This window comes from Apteryx rowi, unplaced genomic scaffold, assembly GCF_003343035.1.
Source record: "Apteryx rowi isolate R43461 unplaced genomic scaffold, aptRow1 scaffold_649, whole genome shotgun sequence".
NCBI lineage: Eukaryota > Metazoa > Chordata > Aves > Apterygiformes > Apterygidae > Apteryx > Apteryx rowi.
Window position 1 is genome coordinate 164,373 of NW_020450926.1, and position 18,908 is coordinate 183,280.

The 18,908-nt window shown below is 38.2% G+C and overlaps 1 protein-coding gene across 1 annotated transcript; it reads right to left on the reverse strand.

Annotated features, from left to right (window-relative positions):
• Positions 1-8,368: 8,368 nt before the first annotated feature.
• On the reverse strand, positions 8,369-16,265 carry COMMD6 (COMM domain containing 6). Its single transcript, XM_026084606.1, has 7 exons — positions 16,163-16,265; positions 15,484-15,542; positions 14,782-14,847; positions 14,559-14,635; positions 13,339-13,507; positions 12,160-12,312; positions 8,369-11,103 (listed from the first exon to the last, which is right to left on the reverse strand). The coding sequence occupies exons 1-7, from the start codon at positions 16,209-16,211 to the stop codon at positions 11,053-11,055; spliced, it is 624 nt and encodes a 207-aa protein (XP_025940391.1). The 5' UTR covers positions 16,212-16,265; the 3' UTR covers positions 8,369-11,052.
• Between the last annotated feature and the right edge of the window lie 2,643 nt (positions 16,266-18,908).

The following is an 18,908-nucleotide window of genomic DNA, read 5'->3' on the forward strand; positions in this document are numbered from 1 at the left end:
CCGCCGCGGCCCTTTCCAGGCTGATTTCTGTTTCGGCTCCGGAGGTGCCGCACGCAGGGAGCAAGAGCCTCGTTGCAAAATGTTAGGTTTTTAGGTGCCTACGGGTTACATTAAGCAGTGCCTCCCTCTCGAGCCACTGTCGAGCCCGATTTTAAGATTCTCAAATTCTACAATATTTTTTTTCTAGGTTTCTCTTTCCTGTTGGAGCTTTTGTTGGAGTTTTTGTTTTGTTTTGTTTTCTCGCTATCGCGATAACATCTCTTTTGACAATGTAAAATCTGCCACCTACTGTAAATGTTAGTAACTGGCCTCCTTTAACTGAAAAAGTTGCCACAAAGCTTTTCCAATCTTACAGCATCCGTGTCTGTTTTCTAATTTTAAAATTTAGTGACTGTCACTGCGTTGCCTGTAGCGGCAGCAGTGATGATTCCCAGTATCGTGGTATTATGGCAACCATCTTAACCCTGTCTAGCTCCTCTAGAAGAAAATCCGGCGCCTGAGCTGAAGAGCTCCTCTGTCATCTAGAGGCTGCATACTAAGTTATTTGGGCAGAGCGAGGTCAGGTAATGCAGCAGGTCACTTAAGCCACAACAATCAGAAGCRACACAAATGTTGTTGTGCTAGCAGTATTTTAGTAGCATTACAAACAATGAGCCTGATTATTAGAACCAAATATTTTGCACTGCTTTGCCAGTTTGCCCCTATTTATTTAGTAAATCCATTTTGTTTTAGGGATAATTGGTTGCACTTTTCACTTTGAACATTCGGACCTATAACGCGGGAAAGACCTCAAACATACCTCTTCCCAGAGCCCTCCTAAAATGAGTTTTTGTAACAGTGGAGCTAATGCAAGAAGTCTCCTGGTAAAGGGGGCATCAGCTCTAATGTGTGCTAAAATGGTGAAAGTTAAAGCAAGCAAGAATGGAATTGCTTTCCCGAGTTGACTGTTTTCTTGCACGTGACCATTTGAACTGCACTGGTGTATAGTAGATTTTATGACTGGGGTAGTTAGAATCATAATTCCCCAAATTTCTGGATCCCAGGCCTATCAGTCCAAAAAATATCTTGTCCGTCAGTCCACACACTGATCATGAACCCGTTAGTTGAGAATGCTAATTGAGATCATCTGCTTCCACAAAACAGCCACAGACCAGTTACACAGCTCCAGTGTTGTGGGCTGACAGACTGGGAACCGCAGAGATGCTCTGATGTCACCATTCATTTTCGTGCACCAGTGCAAGAGAGGAGCAGCCTGAGGGGAAGGCTGGAACATACTGAATTGCTGCAGCTGTTTATGAACACCATCTCTGAAGCAATTAATTCCTTAAATAAGGTTTGTATGAGACCTACCAAAACCAGGTTGTGGGCAGTGACCTGGGCTTTTATGTGCCATGGCAATACAAATAACTAATAATAAGCAGGAAGGGTGAAGACAGTCATGTGGATATGGTTYGGGTTTTTTTTTTTCTGCTTAAAAAAGGCTGAAAATCTTTTTGGCAATCACAGATCCATTTATGTTCTCACATTGTACAAATGGAATGGGAAGTTTTCACCTGGAGACACTATAGAGCTTGGTGGGGTTTTTTTATCATCCAAGGACACACTTTGATTTTTACAAATTATTTTCTCAGATAGAACTGTGAGGAACAAAACGTGAAGAATGAATCTGGAATTCTTAAATTGTCACCATTATGCCAGTTATGTAAAGCTGCTTGGTTTTCTCTTTCACTTGAGTGATTTGCTTAATATGATGCGAGATCTGGTTATTTTGATCTACTTGATTTATTGCTGAGTTCTTTATACAAATTTTTAAGACTAAATTAATCTATATAAACTTTACCACTATTATTTTTAACTACCTTTAAAATAAAATTCTCAAATGTTAATCCAAAGTTTTCAAGCTGTCTTTTCTTCTCACTTCAGCTTTTCACATCTCTCTGAATCAGTTCTTCATAGTAATCCGTCTTAGCTGTCCATTAACTTTATCTGTTTACTTCATCATTTCTTTATCCTTTAATCTGCCTATCACTTTTTATCCCCCCATCCTGTTAATAGTGCTTCATTAGAAACTCAGTCCTTTAGTTACATAGCTTTGGTTCTTGAAGTTATTCCCTTTTTCTCATTTCTTTGCAGTCCTAACACCTCATGCACCTTGAAATTAAGCTTCCTAATTTATCTTATATTGAACTATATTCCTTCACCCGTGACCAAGACTTTTCACCTTTTACATTCCTCATGTAATTTCTTCCCCAGTATTTATAATGGTAACAAAGCCATCACAATAGTTTGAACAGAATAGTCAGGAATTAGCTGAAATGCTGGATAATCCTTATAGCTTGGTCAATGGGAGTTCAGAAGCTCTGGAACAGAGCATAAAACAACTTTCCATAACCCATGGTGATTTATCCATAGAGCTCTGAAAATACATTCAGCTCTTGATGAGAGAGCAGTTTCTCTCCATGTCATCTCAAGTGGAAAAAAGCACCCATACAAGAGACATCACAGATAAAGCCCCTGATGAGGGGCTACAAATATGTTTCCAATTCCTTTTTTATTTTTGGCCAAGTTTCTTGAAACAAATCATAAAATTCAAAGTAAAAACAACACTGGAAGATCTAAAGTCTGGAAAATACTATGTTCAATATTTTCCAAAGAATGTGCTGCAAATACATCTGTAGTTGGTCAGAACGACCAAATAACCAGTCTGATTTTTTTAACTGTTGATAAACTACCATTGATTTGTGTTAACTAAATAGACATTAGATGCAAAATCTCTCAAAATAAGGCATACTATTGAAGTGATGAAACATGGATACAGTTAACTAAATTCAGGTAAACATCTCTGAATATTTTGAATTTGATATGCTTGTCAATGGAACACCACAAATAAATTCTGAGATATTATTAGATTCCATATGAAATAGATATTATGAAACAGGATAATATAAGTGAAATAGGTAAAACAAAAATATTCTCTTCCTAACCAGCTTTGGAGACCTGAATTTTAGACATTTTAAGGAAGTATATATTCTTTCTGTTTATTAAAACAAATATGTTTTGTTAATTAAGACAATACCTTCATAATGTACACTGTTTCTGTACATGACACTGCAGCAGCCATTTCATTATCATATCTGGATCATCACTTCATCCTCTGTGTTAAAGGACTTAAACCTGCAAAATGGTAAGGAACCACAGTTCTCAGTAATTTCTGAGGGAGTGGAGGGAATTCAGCATCTGACATGATCAGAGTGTTAATTGCCAGTGATTATCCATTCTCTTAAGCTTTTAGCCACAATTATAATTGCAGAAAAAATATGAAGTTATTAATGGAGCTGTAGATTTCATTTTATAATCCCATAACTTATGCATAACTGTAACCACCTTGGACTAGAATATTTTATTTCAGTAATAGTAATTCCCTTTAATTGGAATTTCTTCTTATCCTACTGCTTTTCTAAGAATGCTGTCACTTAGCTCTCTGGGATTTCAAGATCCACTACTCTATTTACATTATTTTTAGCTACTCAAATTTCATTTCACTTTCAGATCATCTTTTAGTAAGATCTGAGATACGGACATTTTTATTTTAGAAAACATTTTATTAATCACTCAATCTTATTCAAAGACACTAATGAAGTAACTTTTGCTATAGTAAGTTCAGTAGCCTGGGAGTATTACCAAGGCTTTAAACTTTAGCTGCTAGAGAAAACTCTGATGTCTCCTCTATGATTCTAACAAGACAGAAGTATATGCAGTGTGTAAAGCACCACTAGAAATAATAAAAAAATGCGTATTTTGCAGGATGTATAGAGGTTATTATAGTTTAAGATATAATGCCAAAGGACTGAGTAAGACATATCACTCTTGTAAAGACAAGTCAATAACAAAAGACACTCACTGCAATTTGTACACAATAAAAAAATGATGAAAAAATAATCCAATAGGGCTTTTTTTCCCCTCAAATGGCACTAATCTTTTTTGATCATAACAACAAATTATAATTTGTTCTGCCAAGGAGAACCATTCCAAAGCAGATTTAGGGGAACTGGAATGACCAGAGTTCATAAACCATAGAAGAATAATCGCTGGCTGAAGATTTTGTAGACATCTCTAGAACTTCAGGGGACCTACCACACTTACACTTATGTTCCGTGCATCGATACTCAATTTAACATATCACTAATTAAAAGAGAATGCACTGAAACAGTATACTTGCCTTCCTCAAATAAGCATTTGACTGAGGAAGATAATCTATTTTTGACATTTTTCCATCTAACGGTCATTCCATGAAACTTGCTGGCAGAGAAGACCTTGAATCCAGTGAAGAGAAATACTGCTTTCTGTTTATAAGGAAAAGTTTTTGCAATCTTGAAAGTATTATTGGTTATTACAGTTGACAAATGGCTGGCTTTGGTTTTCGCAGAGGAGAATGCGAGTTTCTGGGACTCCACAGAAAGTTTCTGTATGTAATGCAGGGTGAGTAGATTCTGAAGATGTATTCCTCTGACTTCCCCCAAATCTTCAGTCCTATGTGCTCATGTGTAATCACAGCAGCTCTCCAGGTGGAAACATTGGCAATTCCCGCACACAACTGCTTTTTTTTTTCCTAAGTTTTCCCCCAAACCCAATACCAGATCAGCTTACTAAAATCCTTGTTGTTGAGATGACAGAGAGTTAAGGTTGCTGTTAGCCACTCAGGCCAGCTGCAAAGCTAGTTATTGTAGAAGATGGACTTCTGCAACAAGAACTTCCACATTCCCAACTATTTCTGCTTTTATGTAAAGGATACATTTGCTTCCCTACTATTCACCAACCACTGCAGCAACATATGAGGAAGAGAAGAAATAAGGAAGAAGAGAGTTCTGCAGCTGCTGGAGTCTGCTTCTCTTCCTTGATGGTGCCTGCTTGCTCAACCTCATTTTGGGATTTGGAAGAGACCCTGGTTCCCTCCAGCTCTCCAGAGATGGAAACCAAGACCAAAGCTAACAGGAACTCCTTGAGATTATTCCACAAATAAGTTATGACAAACGATGGAGCACAGGCTAGAAAGGTTAACAGAGCTGTAGTATAGTACAGAATCAATAAGAAATTGAGATGTTTTGGGAGGCAAAACTCCTTCAACTTCAGAAGTGACAAATTATATCTGATTCAAGAGGAAAACACAAATGCCCTAAAGACTTTAACAATTTATCACCATTAAAACGTTACTAGAACTTCTGAAGACAACTAGAAGCACAGCTTGGTACTGTATGTCTGATGAGAGAAGGCATGACAGGGCACTATGATTGACAGGGGCACTTGTAGTCCCAGTATAATACCAAGAATGGTACCAGCATAGCAAAAAAGTAAAAAAAGACAACAGATGGGAACCCCATAATCCTCCTTCCCCTCCCTTGACTCCTTCCTAAATAAATCTGCATCTGTTGTCTTAACTATGTAGACTGCTGAACACCTCTCTTCTTCCCACATTCCCAACTGTGAGAATAATAAGTATTGCACAGCACACCAGTGATTCATGTGAGACATGCACTTACATTCCTCTACTCATTTTAAATGTAGACTTTAACACCCTTTTCAAGTTTCACATGTGGTTGTAGCATTCAGTACTTGACAGCTTGGACGCATCACTGGGAAGGAGGCCTGTCTTACTTTGATTTGGCCTAGCTCTCATGCAAACAATTTTTAAAAAACACTCATAACCTTCTGCCTAAAACAATAGTGATGAAACCCTGGCCCCATTAATGATAAACAGAAAAATTTCTAGCAACCTCAGTAGTTCCAAGAGTATCAGAATATTATCTTTCAGATTCAGAGGTAACTAAGGGGAATTAAGCAATAATGCCACTTTCAGTGGCTAAAATGTGTATTCTTAAGTGTAATCAATATGGCATAAGGATACTGAAAACTAAGCTGCATAATAAGAAATGAAGAAGAAAGCTACTTAGCTTTCTTAGCTAGAGTAGCTAAGAAAGCTAAGAAGAAGAAAGCTCGAGTAGTTAAGCTGCATAAAAATCTTGGATAGGGAAATGCAACTGCTTATTCTCTGAACCAGATCTAGGAAAATCTATTTCAGGAACATATAGGAAAAATTGTAAATCTAGAATAGGCCCCCCAAAAATGTAACATGATACTATTTAAAGAGCAAGTCATAATGCATAAGTGTTGCTATAATTATATGACTTTTAAATGACTGCAAATTTATAAGGTATAGTATATATTATCATTATTAAGATGCTGAATTTTTACATAGCTAGAAATTTTGATGTGTATCATTTGAGTAATTAACACAAAAGTTATTTTCATACAATATAAAAAGTGGCATCAAAGTTATAGTAGCATGAACACGTAGAGTTACAGATAAGTTACCTAAAGAAAAACAGAAGGACTACCCCAGTGTCAGACACATGCATTACTGTGTAGCAAGAATATATGTAGCAGTGCCACCTGGTGACCACTCCCATAACAAACATCTTAAACTATCCACACAGAAATTAAATGAAGTCATCAGATTTTCCTTCTTTTTTGATATATATATTAAAGCTTACTGTTCCAAAGCTAAGTATGTGAAGTACAAAAGTGACAAATACTGAAATTTCCAGTTTATAAGTATAATGATATTTTGTAATGTAAACACTAACATTATTTGGAAACTATGGCACCTACAGAAATGGTTATCACAGACAAGGCAGGTGGAACAATCAGTCATAGGAGGAAAATACAGGGCAGCAAAGAAGAAACTTATAAAAGCTAATATCAGCAAAGCTAATATCAGCAGCCTCTGAGAACTGACAGGTAATATCCAACTAAGCACATACTTCATTTCCAAATTAAGCTTCATTAGTGCCTCAAGGAGACACAAAGTCATAAATAATTAACAGACTTATCCCAACAGCTCAGTTCGAATGGCAGGACATGTCTTCACATACCTTCAGAAAGGCAATTAAAACAACGTTCAGAAGGTCTTTCAAAGCACCCGGAATTGGGTATAGTGACTGACAATCACCATCCCCCTAACAAGCATGCTGTCTGTTAGCAACTCTAGCACCAAAAGCAGGACTTGCTGAGTACGTATCAACAGCGCTGCATGGCAGAAGCAAGAGTWAATATTCAGACAAAGGTGCACGGTGAAATTCAACTGTTTATGAGGCGACTAAGTCTCCTGCAGTCCTCAGGAAGGGAGTACTGTAGGAACATATCATGCAAGCTGAACCCAGTTCTAGGCACTTGTATCATGTACTGACCTGCACAGGTCCAGCTTCCTAAACCAAGTGAAGGCGCAGTAAGTTAGCAGCCCAGCCAAGGGTCATACAACTTTTTATTACAGAATCAATTTGGGAAGTAGGCTCTACTGAAGAAAAAAAAAAAGGTGGGGGGCAGATAACCAAAGGGTACTGGGTAGGATAGATGCCACTGAATTTTAAGTCCTCCCTTCTATTGCAAAGCTCATTAAAGCATGGGGCATTTTTGCTGCAGTAGATTAAGTGACTCTGGCATCTTCGTGTGTTATTCTAGTACCTGCAAGGGCTAAACAGAATAATCCTGCATGACTCTGCAAAGGATTGCAAGTTGCCCTCTCTTTATATCTACAGTAAGAAGATAATAAAACATCCAAATACCACAGGGAAGAGAGCAAGCAGAAACAGGTAATTCCTCTCCCCTGTCCCCTTATTTTATCATCTTTCTACCTTTGTTTTTTAATTGGTCCCAGCTAGCATATCTTTAAACAGAGTAGCAAAGCTTGAGAAGAGGAAGGTTAAGATAAGGGGGAAGATAGGCTCACAGTAAACAACAGCTTACACAGCTTTAAAATGTGGTTAACAAAAGGCAATTTTGTGGAAGCAGGAATGACAAAGCCCAACAGACAGGCTTTATATTTTGGCAGTAACTAGGTCAAAGCAAGTAGGCAGAAGCTAAGTCTAGAAAACACTAGCCTGCAGAAGTGACTTCAGTCATTTCTGCCCTCTGTGGACCTTGGTTACTGCATGAGATCCTTTCTTCCCTCTTCCTTTCTCATGCCCTGCTCCAGGCAACTGTTGAAAAGACAAAAACTGTGTTTGTGTTTATATAGAGTTAGGAGAATTAAACCACTTGCATGCAATTTCTTGAGATTTTCCATTTATCACATATCTCTTCTCCAGGTTCAATAGTGTTTTGCCTAGCTGTAACTGATCCATGTAAGTATTCCTTGCAGCCTGCAGTTATCCCTCAGCTCTTTGGTATCCCATCAAAGAGGAAGACTGTTTGTCTGAACTTCATCCTAATTTAATAAATAAAGAAGTTTCATCATAATCTAGCTCTGAACTTTACCCATTATAGCGTTTGAAACAGTTTTATTCAGTAGATGTAAAATAAAATACAGACCATCTTCACCTTTGTCACCTATATGTTTAATGAGTGTTTGTGGACTTACAAAAATATTCATGTTATACAATTCTGTATCAGTCAACAAGTAGAATTAGGAACACACAAGGACTCCTGATTCGCTTTAAAGAGATCTGGATTCTGCACAAATAGATAAGCACGATTCAACAGCTTGTTTGAACAAGTTAATATTGCCATCCTGCAAACTGTTAGGTTTTTACTTTTTTTAAGTAGTGTTTAATTCTTCCATTGTTTAGTATATGAATACCTATTGATAGTGATCAGGACAAATCCCATTATTTTGAGTCCATAGCCAACTTCTAATCACATCTCTTGGATGTCTATAAACTCCTCTAAATTCTCAGAGAGTTGTGCTGGTATAGCACACACCTCCAGGCATCTTCCAGCCAGTTACAACATGCTGGAATGCAGGGACATTCCAAAAATATTCATTAGTATTTCTGGCATATTTATCTTAAACAGTTACACTTTCCAGACGCTGCCAACTTTCTCTTCTCGGTGACGGACCAGGCAGAAGTGATAACTGAAGTTTTCTCCTTACCTTCCCAGTCTACTAAATTACTGTTTCTTAAAGTTAAGACTTTGTTAAATCTTCTTTTCCATCCAGTTCCCATGAAGGCACAAGTATTTCCAGCTATACGAAGAACTTAAGGGCATTAGAACAAACTGAAGCATTTGTAAGACTCCAACTTCACTCTCTTCAAGGAAAAAAAAACAAAACAAACCCAACACCCAGAACCCCTGCATTGATCTAAACAGGTTAATTCACAATATCAAAACATGACAACGTTTTCCAGTTACAGATACCTTACATTCCAACTTATGCAAATTAAAAACAAAGACACAGCTGCTCACATCACTTCTCCACACTTTGGAGGATTTTTGCACCACACTCAGCTCCAATGCCATAAAAAGAGACATGGGAAAAGGCAAATAGGAAGCCTTCTCCTGAGGCCATTTTGTGACATTCCATTGAGAGGTCCCAGAAAATAGGATTCTGCTCTCCCCTGCCCTGAAGCAAACACCTCTGACTTCAGCTAAACACAGGAAGTACAGTCCAGATTAACAGCCACAGCCCAAACTTTTTAGCATCACTGGTTAAAGAACTCCAAATAAATGAAAGTGTGTTGGCTGAGCAAAACCAAGTACTGACTCTATGTACAAAAGAACCATTAATAATGCTCAAAATGGGGGGGGGTAATCTCTCTTCAAAGTACATACAATACACACAACGTGTTTCAGTTTGATGAGACAAAGGTAAGACCTGTATCAATGACTTTCAGCCAGCTTCTAAAAAAGTTGAAAAAAGTTAAAAAGGTTTATGTGGGTTAGAAAGGTTCTCACATATGGGGCTTGAACCTGAGGATCTGTCCCAACAGAACTGTTTTTCCAGTCTCTACCATTTCAAAGTTACAGCATAAATTTCACGCAGCTTATCAGTCCATCTTCAGACTTACTTGCTTTATTAGACTACCAGCCTATCTTGAAATGCAACAGTATTGTTTTTATTACAGTCAACTATATTTGTAGTTTGTGTTTTATGTAAAACTCAAGAGAAGAAAAAAAGAGTACATAAGCACACTGGTTTTATCACTCATGCTTTGAAAATGCCCTCATTCCCAGAGTCAAAATCAAAATTTTACTAGTCAGGACATTATTGGAGAGAACAAGACAGTCCTATGGACTCCTGCCACAAAATATAACAAGCCAAAACAAACAAAAAAAACCCCCACACACTTGCTGGCTTCTAGCATGGTCATTTCTCTGATGTGCTTGGCTAACACACCAGCCTTGAATTCTCAAGTTTGCTCTTGACTTTTCCAGTTCAGAGGATGGAGTGAGGCAATTACATCAATACTCTAATTTAATTAGAAAGCAAACTGCTGATCAAAACATCAAGCAGAGTGCCACAGATTAGAGCCGAATTAAATGCAAAGGCAAAAATATATTAAAATGCTTTTGAATTAAATTAACCTTTCATCCTATGTTTAATATTAGCCTCTAGGCTTCATTTCAGAGAATAAGTTTTGTATTTCCACAGAAGTTTACTGCATTAACTCAGTTTTCATAAGCCTAGGCAATGGGAAATAAGTATCTGAAACAAGCTGTTAGGGCAAGTACATTCTCCAGTAAAGAGACTGAAAGCCAGGTCTGCAGATATCTGCAACAAACTACCTGACATTGCTGTTCTTCAAGACTAACTGTATGCTTGCTACGTGTAATTTTAACTACTCCTCATAGTTAATACTGTTTTCACGCACATCTCAATTTTGCAGACAAAATAGTTAATATGGGATTTACACTTCTCTTAATATCTCCTCAGCCAAATTAATGTTTCCAAATGTCTTTCTGCACTAAAGAGTTAAATGCGTAGTTTCTTGCTCTTGGATAGCAAAAAGTCTGCAGTGACACATCTCTTTACACATCCTGATCTTTTGTCTACCAGGATAAACAAAGCTGAACACATTTTACAGACACTGCAGAGTAGGTCTCAAGTATTCAAAAGCAAARAAGTCTTCAGAGTGATTCAAGGAGGATGATGACAAATATTCTTCGGGAAGATAAGTATACATACCTTGCTTGAACAATGGCACTTTATGCCCTGTGTAGAACAAAGTTTACTCAATCTAAGTCCATCAGAAACTTCAGTGTAAATTAGAGTTCTATTCAAACTGTTTCAAGAACAGCCGCCATTTCCTTGAACTGTCTGAAAAAGTTCTGAAAAATAAGAGTTAAGTTTCAGTTGCACAAAGAGTGGCCTGAACTGTAGTTCAAACTAGCAGGTTAGACAATAAGTTCACTTAATCCAGGTTTCTTACATTCCCTCTATCTTTCGGTTACAATTTGCAGCTTGAACTGAAAGTTTCTGCATTTCATTTTGTGGGCTGGCTACCATTTGGGCACATTCACTATTAAACTATTCACTATCTACACAGATGATGCCCTATTTGCATTGGTTTGACTACTAATAGGAAAAGATGCTACTAAAAAAAAAAAAGCAGTTGTCACACCTCAAAGAAAAAAAAAAAGGCAAGCAAGTCTCAGACAAATGCTTCTACCCCCAGCTGAAATAATTCAGACCTCCCTATATAGCAACCTTTTCTTATAATAGTTAAAAAGCAAATTATTAAATAGACTTCACCCAGGCATATGAGACCTCCAAATACACAAGGATTCAGAATATCCTTCTTAAAATTCCTTCCTGCGTAACCACATGGATTTATCTGTAAGCTTGTAAGACATTCTAGGTGATGTACCAACCTTTTAAACAGAGAATGACAGAAGCGCCACATTTATGCAAAATTAAACAGTTACCAGAGTTCATAGCTGAAAGCACAACAGTTAAGAGCCAACAGTCAAAGTAGACTGACCACCATTCTTAATCATTAGCAAATTTCAGGCTGAACCCAAGTTTTAGATTTTGAGGCTAGGAAACAGTTCCAGAGATTTAGAATATCTCTAGAAGTTTCTGATGAGGGAAATGGATAGCTGACAAGACAAAAAGTCTTTATATCTTCAGTTCTAAGTTTATTTGCAAGAGAAGAGTTTAATTTACCAGTAACTAAACCTGTTAGGAAAAGCAATGTAGAACTATATGCTATGAAACAGGTATTTAGTTTCAGTGTTTTAAACAGTTATTTAATGCTTCACCTTTTAATTATCATATTAGCAATTAAGCATCACAAATGTATGCATCAAGGTACACATTTGCTTCTTTAAACAGTATCACAGTTGCTCTTAAGAGACTGAACCAAATAACACTGGATTACAGACCTTGAACTGTGGGATTGTCATTTCAAAAGATTTGTTTGTTACTTGTCCTGAAGGGTCTGCCACTTTTAGTGTCACTGTAACATAAGGATACTTGAGAGACCTGCAGGTGTCAGAACTCATTGCAACTCCCAGTTTCCAGCTGATATCTATAAACTACAGAGAAGAAAACAATCATTGGAAACAGCAATTAAGGAAAAGATCTAACCTACTCTTACTATTCTGTTGTACAGATGTTTTACAGGTGATACAGGACATCTACAGACCATATCCAAATGGGAAACAAACATTCAGATACTATTGCAAAAATTCTGTTTACAATAAAGTCATCTGCCCTTCCTTATAAATAAGGGGGAAAAAAGTTAAAAATTTTTTATTTCACATAAATCTGCTTATAGCTGAATTCAGATTCAAGTACACAGCTCACAAAGAGTTTACAACAGAAGAAATTAAGAAAATCAAGGTATTTCAAAACTATATTTTAGATAAATTAAGGTATGTCATAAAAATTTTACATGGGTAAGTTATAAATATAAAAGGCTAAAAATGATAACAAATAGAGCTGCTAAATAAGGAAGTGAAAAGAACAGAGAAGACTATTTACTATCAAAGATTTTTAAAAAAAACTATACACTCTGATTATTAGTGCTAGAAAAGGGATCTCAAAATGCAGATGCACTTTGTATCATGCTTTGCAAAACAAATAAACAGCTCTCCCCCCTCAATGGAATCCTAGAGACTGAATGAAGCTACCTTAAAAAGTTTTAAACACAACAGTGACAAAGAAAAACATATTCAAGAGCTGGTGCTATCAACTGTAGAGAACAGTTCAAGTCACATTTAGAAAATGTATACATAAACAGCTAATATAGTTGTCTACCATACTGACTGCCACTCATCTTCCCTAATTAAGTGCTACATAGTACAATTAAAAAGAAAAAAGTATGAAGTGTGTATTTGTCATGCAAGCAACAATATTAGAAGCTTTCAGTACTGTCTTAAGATTCAGAAGACCTTTACTGCATATGCTTCTTTGTCTGGCTAGACATTTGGCAACCTATACGAAGTGAAAGCTTTGGGCTGTCAAGACACCATCATGTGCCTGACAACATAACACACAAAGAAGCCCYGATTTTTCTGAAAAGTTAACAATCAGCTCAACTGCACTTGTTGTTTAGTTACCTGCCCCACTGTGGCCATATTTCTCGCATCTTCTGACACACTAATAGATTTGCCCTGTTCATTCCATACATGATGGATAACTTGAACTGCATGTTTTGGCAGCGTGCTGACTGCGTTGCTCGGAGTGGCGACAAGTTCTTCTGTAGAGAGATTGTTTCTGGCCGCTGTGCTATRGGTATATCCAAAGAACACCACATCAATTTCATTTTTCAAGAACTGAATAAGGTTTCTCACTTCACCCCAAATATGCAAAAGTCTATTTCTGTTTTATGCTTTTATGTGTTTGCAATTAGGCAGCCTGTGACTTCTTTTTGCAAAATATTTCACTCCTCTGGAAATATGACTCTTGTATCCACATGCAAGAAACAACACGTGACTTTCTAAATGCATCTTAAGATGAGGAAACAATACGCAGAGACCAAGCTTTGCTGTGCTTGCACAACTTGCAACATTAAAGCAGAAATAATCTTAGCCTACGAGTGCTGTTTTAACTGCAAAAAGGGCATAATTGAGTGAAGGATGTACACATACAGAAGTTAAGACTATTAAATAATATTATTTTACTTTAGAAACAAAGCAATTTAATTAAACATTTAAGAATGGTAATTTAAGTATCACCAAGGGGCAAGTAAGGACCTCTAGGTAATTGCATAACTGGTACAAACAGAAGTCAAATGATGTAAGATACACAACTGAAAAGGCAGCAAGTCTAGAGAAAAAGCAGCAAAAAGTGCCACTCAGGAATTATGATTTAAGGCTTCATATTTTACAAAAGAAAAAATAGTAAGTTAAATTTCTACTGGCACATTTTCTACAGTCTGATTAATGATACATAAAATGTTTAGATTCTAGATTTTGAGAGAACAAAGTCTTGAAAAATAGAAAAGCCTCGAGCAAAACAACAGTAGAAAATATTGCCTAAAAGCGATGCCCTAAAGCTTGCAGACAGGTTAAGAGAACAATTTCCTCTTTAGTTTTTCATTATGAAAATCAAGTCTAAACAGAAGTTACTCTGCATATATATATATATATTTTTTTTAACATTAAGAACACAAACTAAGTACAGAAGTCCTTGTTGTGTACTAAGAGTTATACATTTTTGTCCTTTTCTCAAATTCAATTTCTTTTATACCCACATTTGCTGTCACTTTTTAATACTGACAATAAGCTGGGGCGGAGGGAAAAGAGAGCTGAAGAGAAATAAATTACATTGTGCTTACCTAAATAAAAAGGAAATAATATTAGCTATTTTTGCCAGGTCACCGACATTAATCTCAATCCCAGATGTTTGAAGTCTCTAAAAATAGGATGTTCAAACAATTATACATAATAATAAAGTATGAGCAATGAAATTATGTATATACATAAGTGATCTGTGGAATGTAATCTCTACAGTGTACCCAGGCATTGTACTTGCTTTCAAGTGCTAATATCCAAACTCACCTGACACAGTTCTCCTGTATTTATACCTGAGATCTTATGGTTCAGATGCTGAATTACTTGTTCACACTGTAAAGAAAATAAGTTCAAAAACATTCTTTATACATATTTTAATGTATGAGACAAAGCTAGAAACACGTGGTTTGAATACTTGGAGATTACACAATAAGAAAAAAAATTGGTTAACACAAAAATGGACGATGGGACAACACGTTAAATGCAAAGTGAAGGAAAAAGCATGTCATGCAGGCGACCGATATTAAAGCTACATCAAATTCAAGAAAAGCAAATGAACAAAGTCTAAGCTTTTAGCTACTATCTCACCTGCTTTTACTACTTCGCAAACTGTTTTCATGCTAATTAAACAGCCATTCTGTTCAAGTGCACAGTGCTATTTTTTTGGTAGACAGATTTTTTTTTTAAGGTAAACTGAAGCTGAGTGTCTTCCCAGCTAGCTAACAGTGTATCTCATTTAGAAGCAAGATAAAAATATACATATATATATTAAAGTCTTTTAGGATAAAAAAATAAAATTAAACCAAGCCTATTAGGAGAACTAGTCCATTTCGTGAGTGATGTTAATCTATGCAACCGTATACATAAACTTCACTTCCCAACGGACAAGAGCATAACAACTAAAACAGGTTTTCAAGAACCAAAGGATTCCCAGAAGCCCTTCCATATCCCATTTATTGTCCAACTTACTAGCTCTGCAAAGAAGTCTTGAGGTATTAAATTAATCTTATCTGTTGCACCATCAAGATCTGAAAAACAGAAGCAGGAAATATCAGAAAGAAATCCTTGAATTGTTGCTCATAGTAAGTTTTCCATCTCACTGAGTAATTCCTAGGTCATCATGCTTGCACTTACATTTACTTTTCAAACAAGGTTTTCTTTAAAGGAATCCAGGAGTTGGTCCTAAGTCCCTTAATTATAATCTAAACAGGACCCAAAGTAAAGTCTAATAAGAGTGACTGTGCAGCCTCAGAAACCAAAATTGAGTTTTTACAGCGGTACAGACTGACAGTCCTGCAAAACCCCACCAAACGCTGTGGGGCGGTATCTGCATCACCAGAAGACCAAACCCGCCCAGGACCCCGCCCCGGCCCTGAAGCCCAGGGCACTGCACTGCTCCCCCCCGCTAAGGGCAAACTCTCTCAGACGGCGCGGCCACATCCAAACCGCCTCTCACCAACGGCCCCACGCCTGGGCGAAGCGCCCGGCGGGCCCGGCAGGCGCCTGCGGCAGCACCCGGCGGGAAGCGGCCTACGGGCAGGGCCGCCAACCGCCGCCCTCCCGCGAGGCGGGGACTGGGACGCGGCCTCGTCCCCCCCGCACCGCCCGGGCCGGTAAGCCCGGCCGGTCCCGGCCCCGGCCCCCTCACCGAGCGCCTCCAACGCCCTCGCGAGCACCGCTGCAGAGCCGCTGGCCATGGCGCCGCACACCAGCCGAGCCCCACTTCCGCCACACAACACCCACCGCCCTGATTGGCTCCGGCCGCGGTGGAAGCCGCCACAGGAGATGGGCGGAGCCTGCGGCCTCGCACTTATTGGCTGCCGGGCGGGGCGCATGCGCGGCACCRACGGGCCGAGGGGAGGGGCAGTGCCCGGCCTCGGCGCCCGGGGCGCCCCCTCAGGGCTCGGACCTGAACGCGGAGGAGCTTTGCTGGCGGCTTGTGGAATTAGTTTGTACATCTGCAAATAAACCGTGTAGTTTGTGAATGATTTGTGTGTGCAGATCAACTACTTTTTCTATGTAATTGCCATTTACTAAAAAAATATGGCTAAAACCATGTTCAATAAGCTTTTCATACATGGCACAGTAAGTTTGGGGTGTGTCTGGGGCCCTAAAACAACAGTGATCCCTCACGCAGTTTCACCTTTTTTAAAGTAGCAAATACTCCTAGTTTTTTTAGTCACAAGTGTTTTAAATTTGCTCTCTCCTAATATTTTTATATTGTAAAGTTAGGACCTCAGGTTGATTGATTGTAAAACTTTGTGTTGAAAATTATTGAGCAGTAAAACATTACTAGTCACACAGAAGCACTGGCTAGTTTAAAATTACATATTTTCAAATCTAATTGTTCCTTTTAAATAAATTTGCATAAAAGAACTGATATTTCACAAAAAGGAGACATTACTATGGAACATAGTGTGCATGTTTATGAGCTTTATACGGTTATGGACTCCCTGATCTTAGCCTCTCCCTTTTAAAGCATCTAATTACATGTGCAAATGTTTTTGAGTAATATGTACTTTGGTGACCTCATGATTGTCAAAACACTTGCAATGTACAAATGAGATCTGCCTGTGATAGCAGGGACATGGCTTAACAATATCTGTGTTCTCTAACTTAGGTAACTCTGTTACCTACTTGTCTGTATTATCTGGAGAACTTTACATATAACTTTATATTACAATTTCATCAAGTCTCTTAGTAGTGCCTTTAGCAATATAACTAATATTTGTTATGTTTTTTCATTCTCTTTTCGTGTGGAGATGTAGAGATAGGTGTGAAGTTGCATGTCTTGTTTTCACAGGGTGGTTTGGTAATTACAGAATCATTCACAAGGTGTTTTGCTGAAATTTAGAGTTATTTTGGGATTATTTTTGTTAACATGTTGGCATATATTTAGTTGAAATAACAACTGGAACAGAAGGTGGTTGAAGTATTTAATGATTTCAGTTTATGATCTGTCCATCTATAATCTGAAATTGTATATCTTTAGCAAATTCTGCCTTCTGTAAGCTTGCTCTAAAAAGGTTTTTGAGGTGGAAGAAAACAGATACAGACTCTGATCTTCATTTGACAGTACAGGCCCATCTTTTAGCTAGACAAGGACTGCAAACTTAGTATGAGGAGATGCTTTGTATAGAAACTGGAAGGTAAATCTCATAAGCTAGAAATAGACAATATGAATATCAAGAGAGATGCTACAGTGTTCTGTATAGGCCAGAACAGAAGTTTCAGGCCCAGGCACGTGACCATCACTGTAGTCCTGCTGAGTGATAACAGGGTAAAATAAGATAAAAACAAATTCTTTAGTTAATTTACTCCATTTCACAAGCTTAACCTTTTCAAGATAGGGCATTATTTTTGCCAACATTCACTAAAGAACTATACCAAGTTCTTTAAAAAGCTTTTTAGGCAGAAGGGAGAAAGTATTTCTGTTAAAAATTGGTTTTTGGCAGTGCCTGGGCTGTCAATTTTATGGTATCTCCAATCCCCTACCTTTCTTGCCTCCAGTCAATTTGGCGCTATGTCTCTACAGTACATAAAAACACCATTCTCCTATATTAACCCCCTCCTTTCTCTCATAGGACTTTTTCTTTGCCTGTGAACTGGCAGTTGTTTTCTTTCCTGCGGCCTCTCTGCTCACCATAGACATAAATGCATGCTTAGCCACCTGCTTCCCACTGCTCCAAGTCTTTCTCTTCACATGTGTAATGGCTGTACAGGTCTGGGGCTTCAGCTCCAGGGCCTTTTCAAAAAGTTTGTCTGAATGTCCACCTCAGAGGAGTCCACAGCTGCTCTCACAAGCCCCCAGATCCGATGACGTACAAACAGGTAAATGTTCCCTCGTGGTGCAGTGAAGGAACATTCACATGAGCACTTCTGTTTCTTATCGCCTTTGCCCCTTGCAGATCTATGCACCTCTTGTCTCCTGCAGATCACCTGTGGGTGGCAGGGCTTTGGTCCTTTTTAAAGTAGGGGGCAGAAGGGAGGTATCTTGGCTAAGACTAGTCTTTCTTTCACATTTACATAGGCAGCTGAGACATGTCAACCAGTCTGAACAAAGCAAATTCACACATGGACAGCAGTTACCGTGTTTTCATGAGGCAGATAAAAATGCCCCCAAATTGTTTATCTTAACGTTTTAGTAAGGCAAAAATTGCCACAGCTATCTTGTCAGTGCTCTCCAGCATGACACATCTGACAGATCAGCCAGCAGTAAAGGTTATGAGGCTAGACATTTTGTGAATTTTAAAGCTGCCCCGCAAAATAAAGCCTTTTAAAGCCATTGTTTCCTCCTTTTTCACCTGCCCCTTGGAACAGATAAGCGAGGCTTCCCAGGAGGCAGACAAATCCCTTGATGTCCTCTTCAGCAACCCAACATCTCTGCTGCAGAA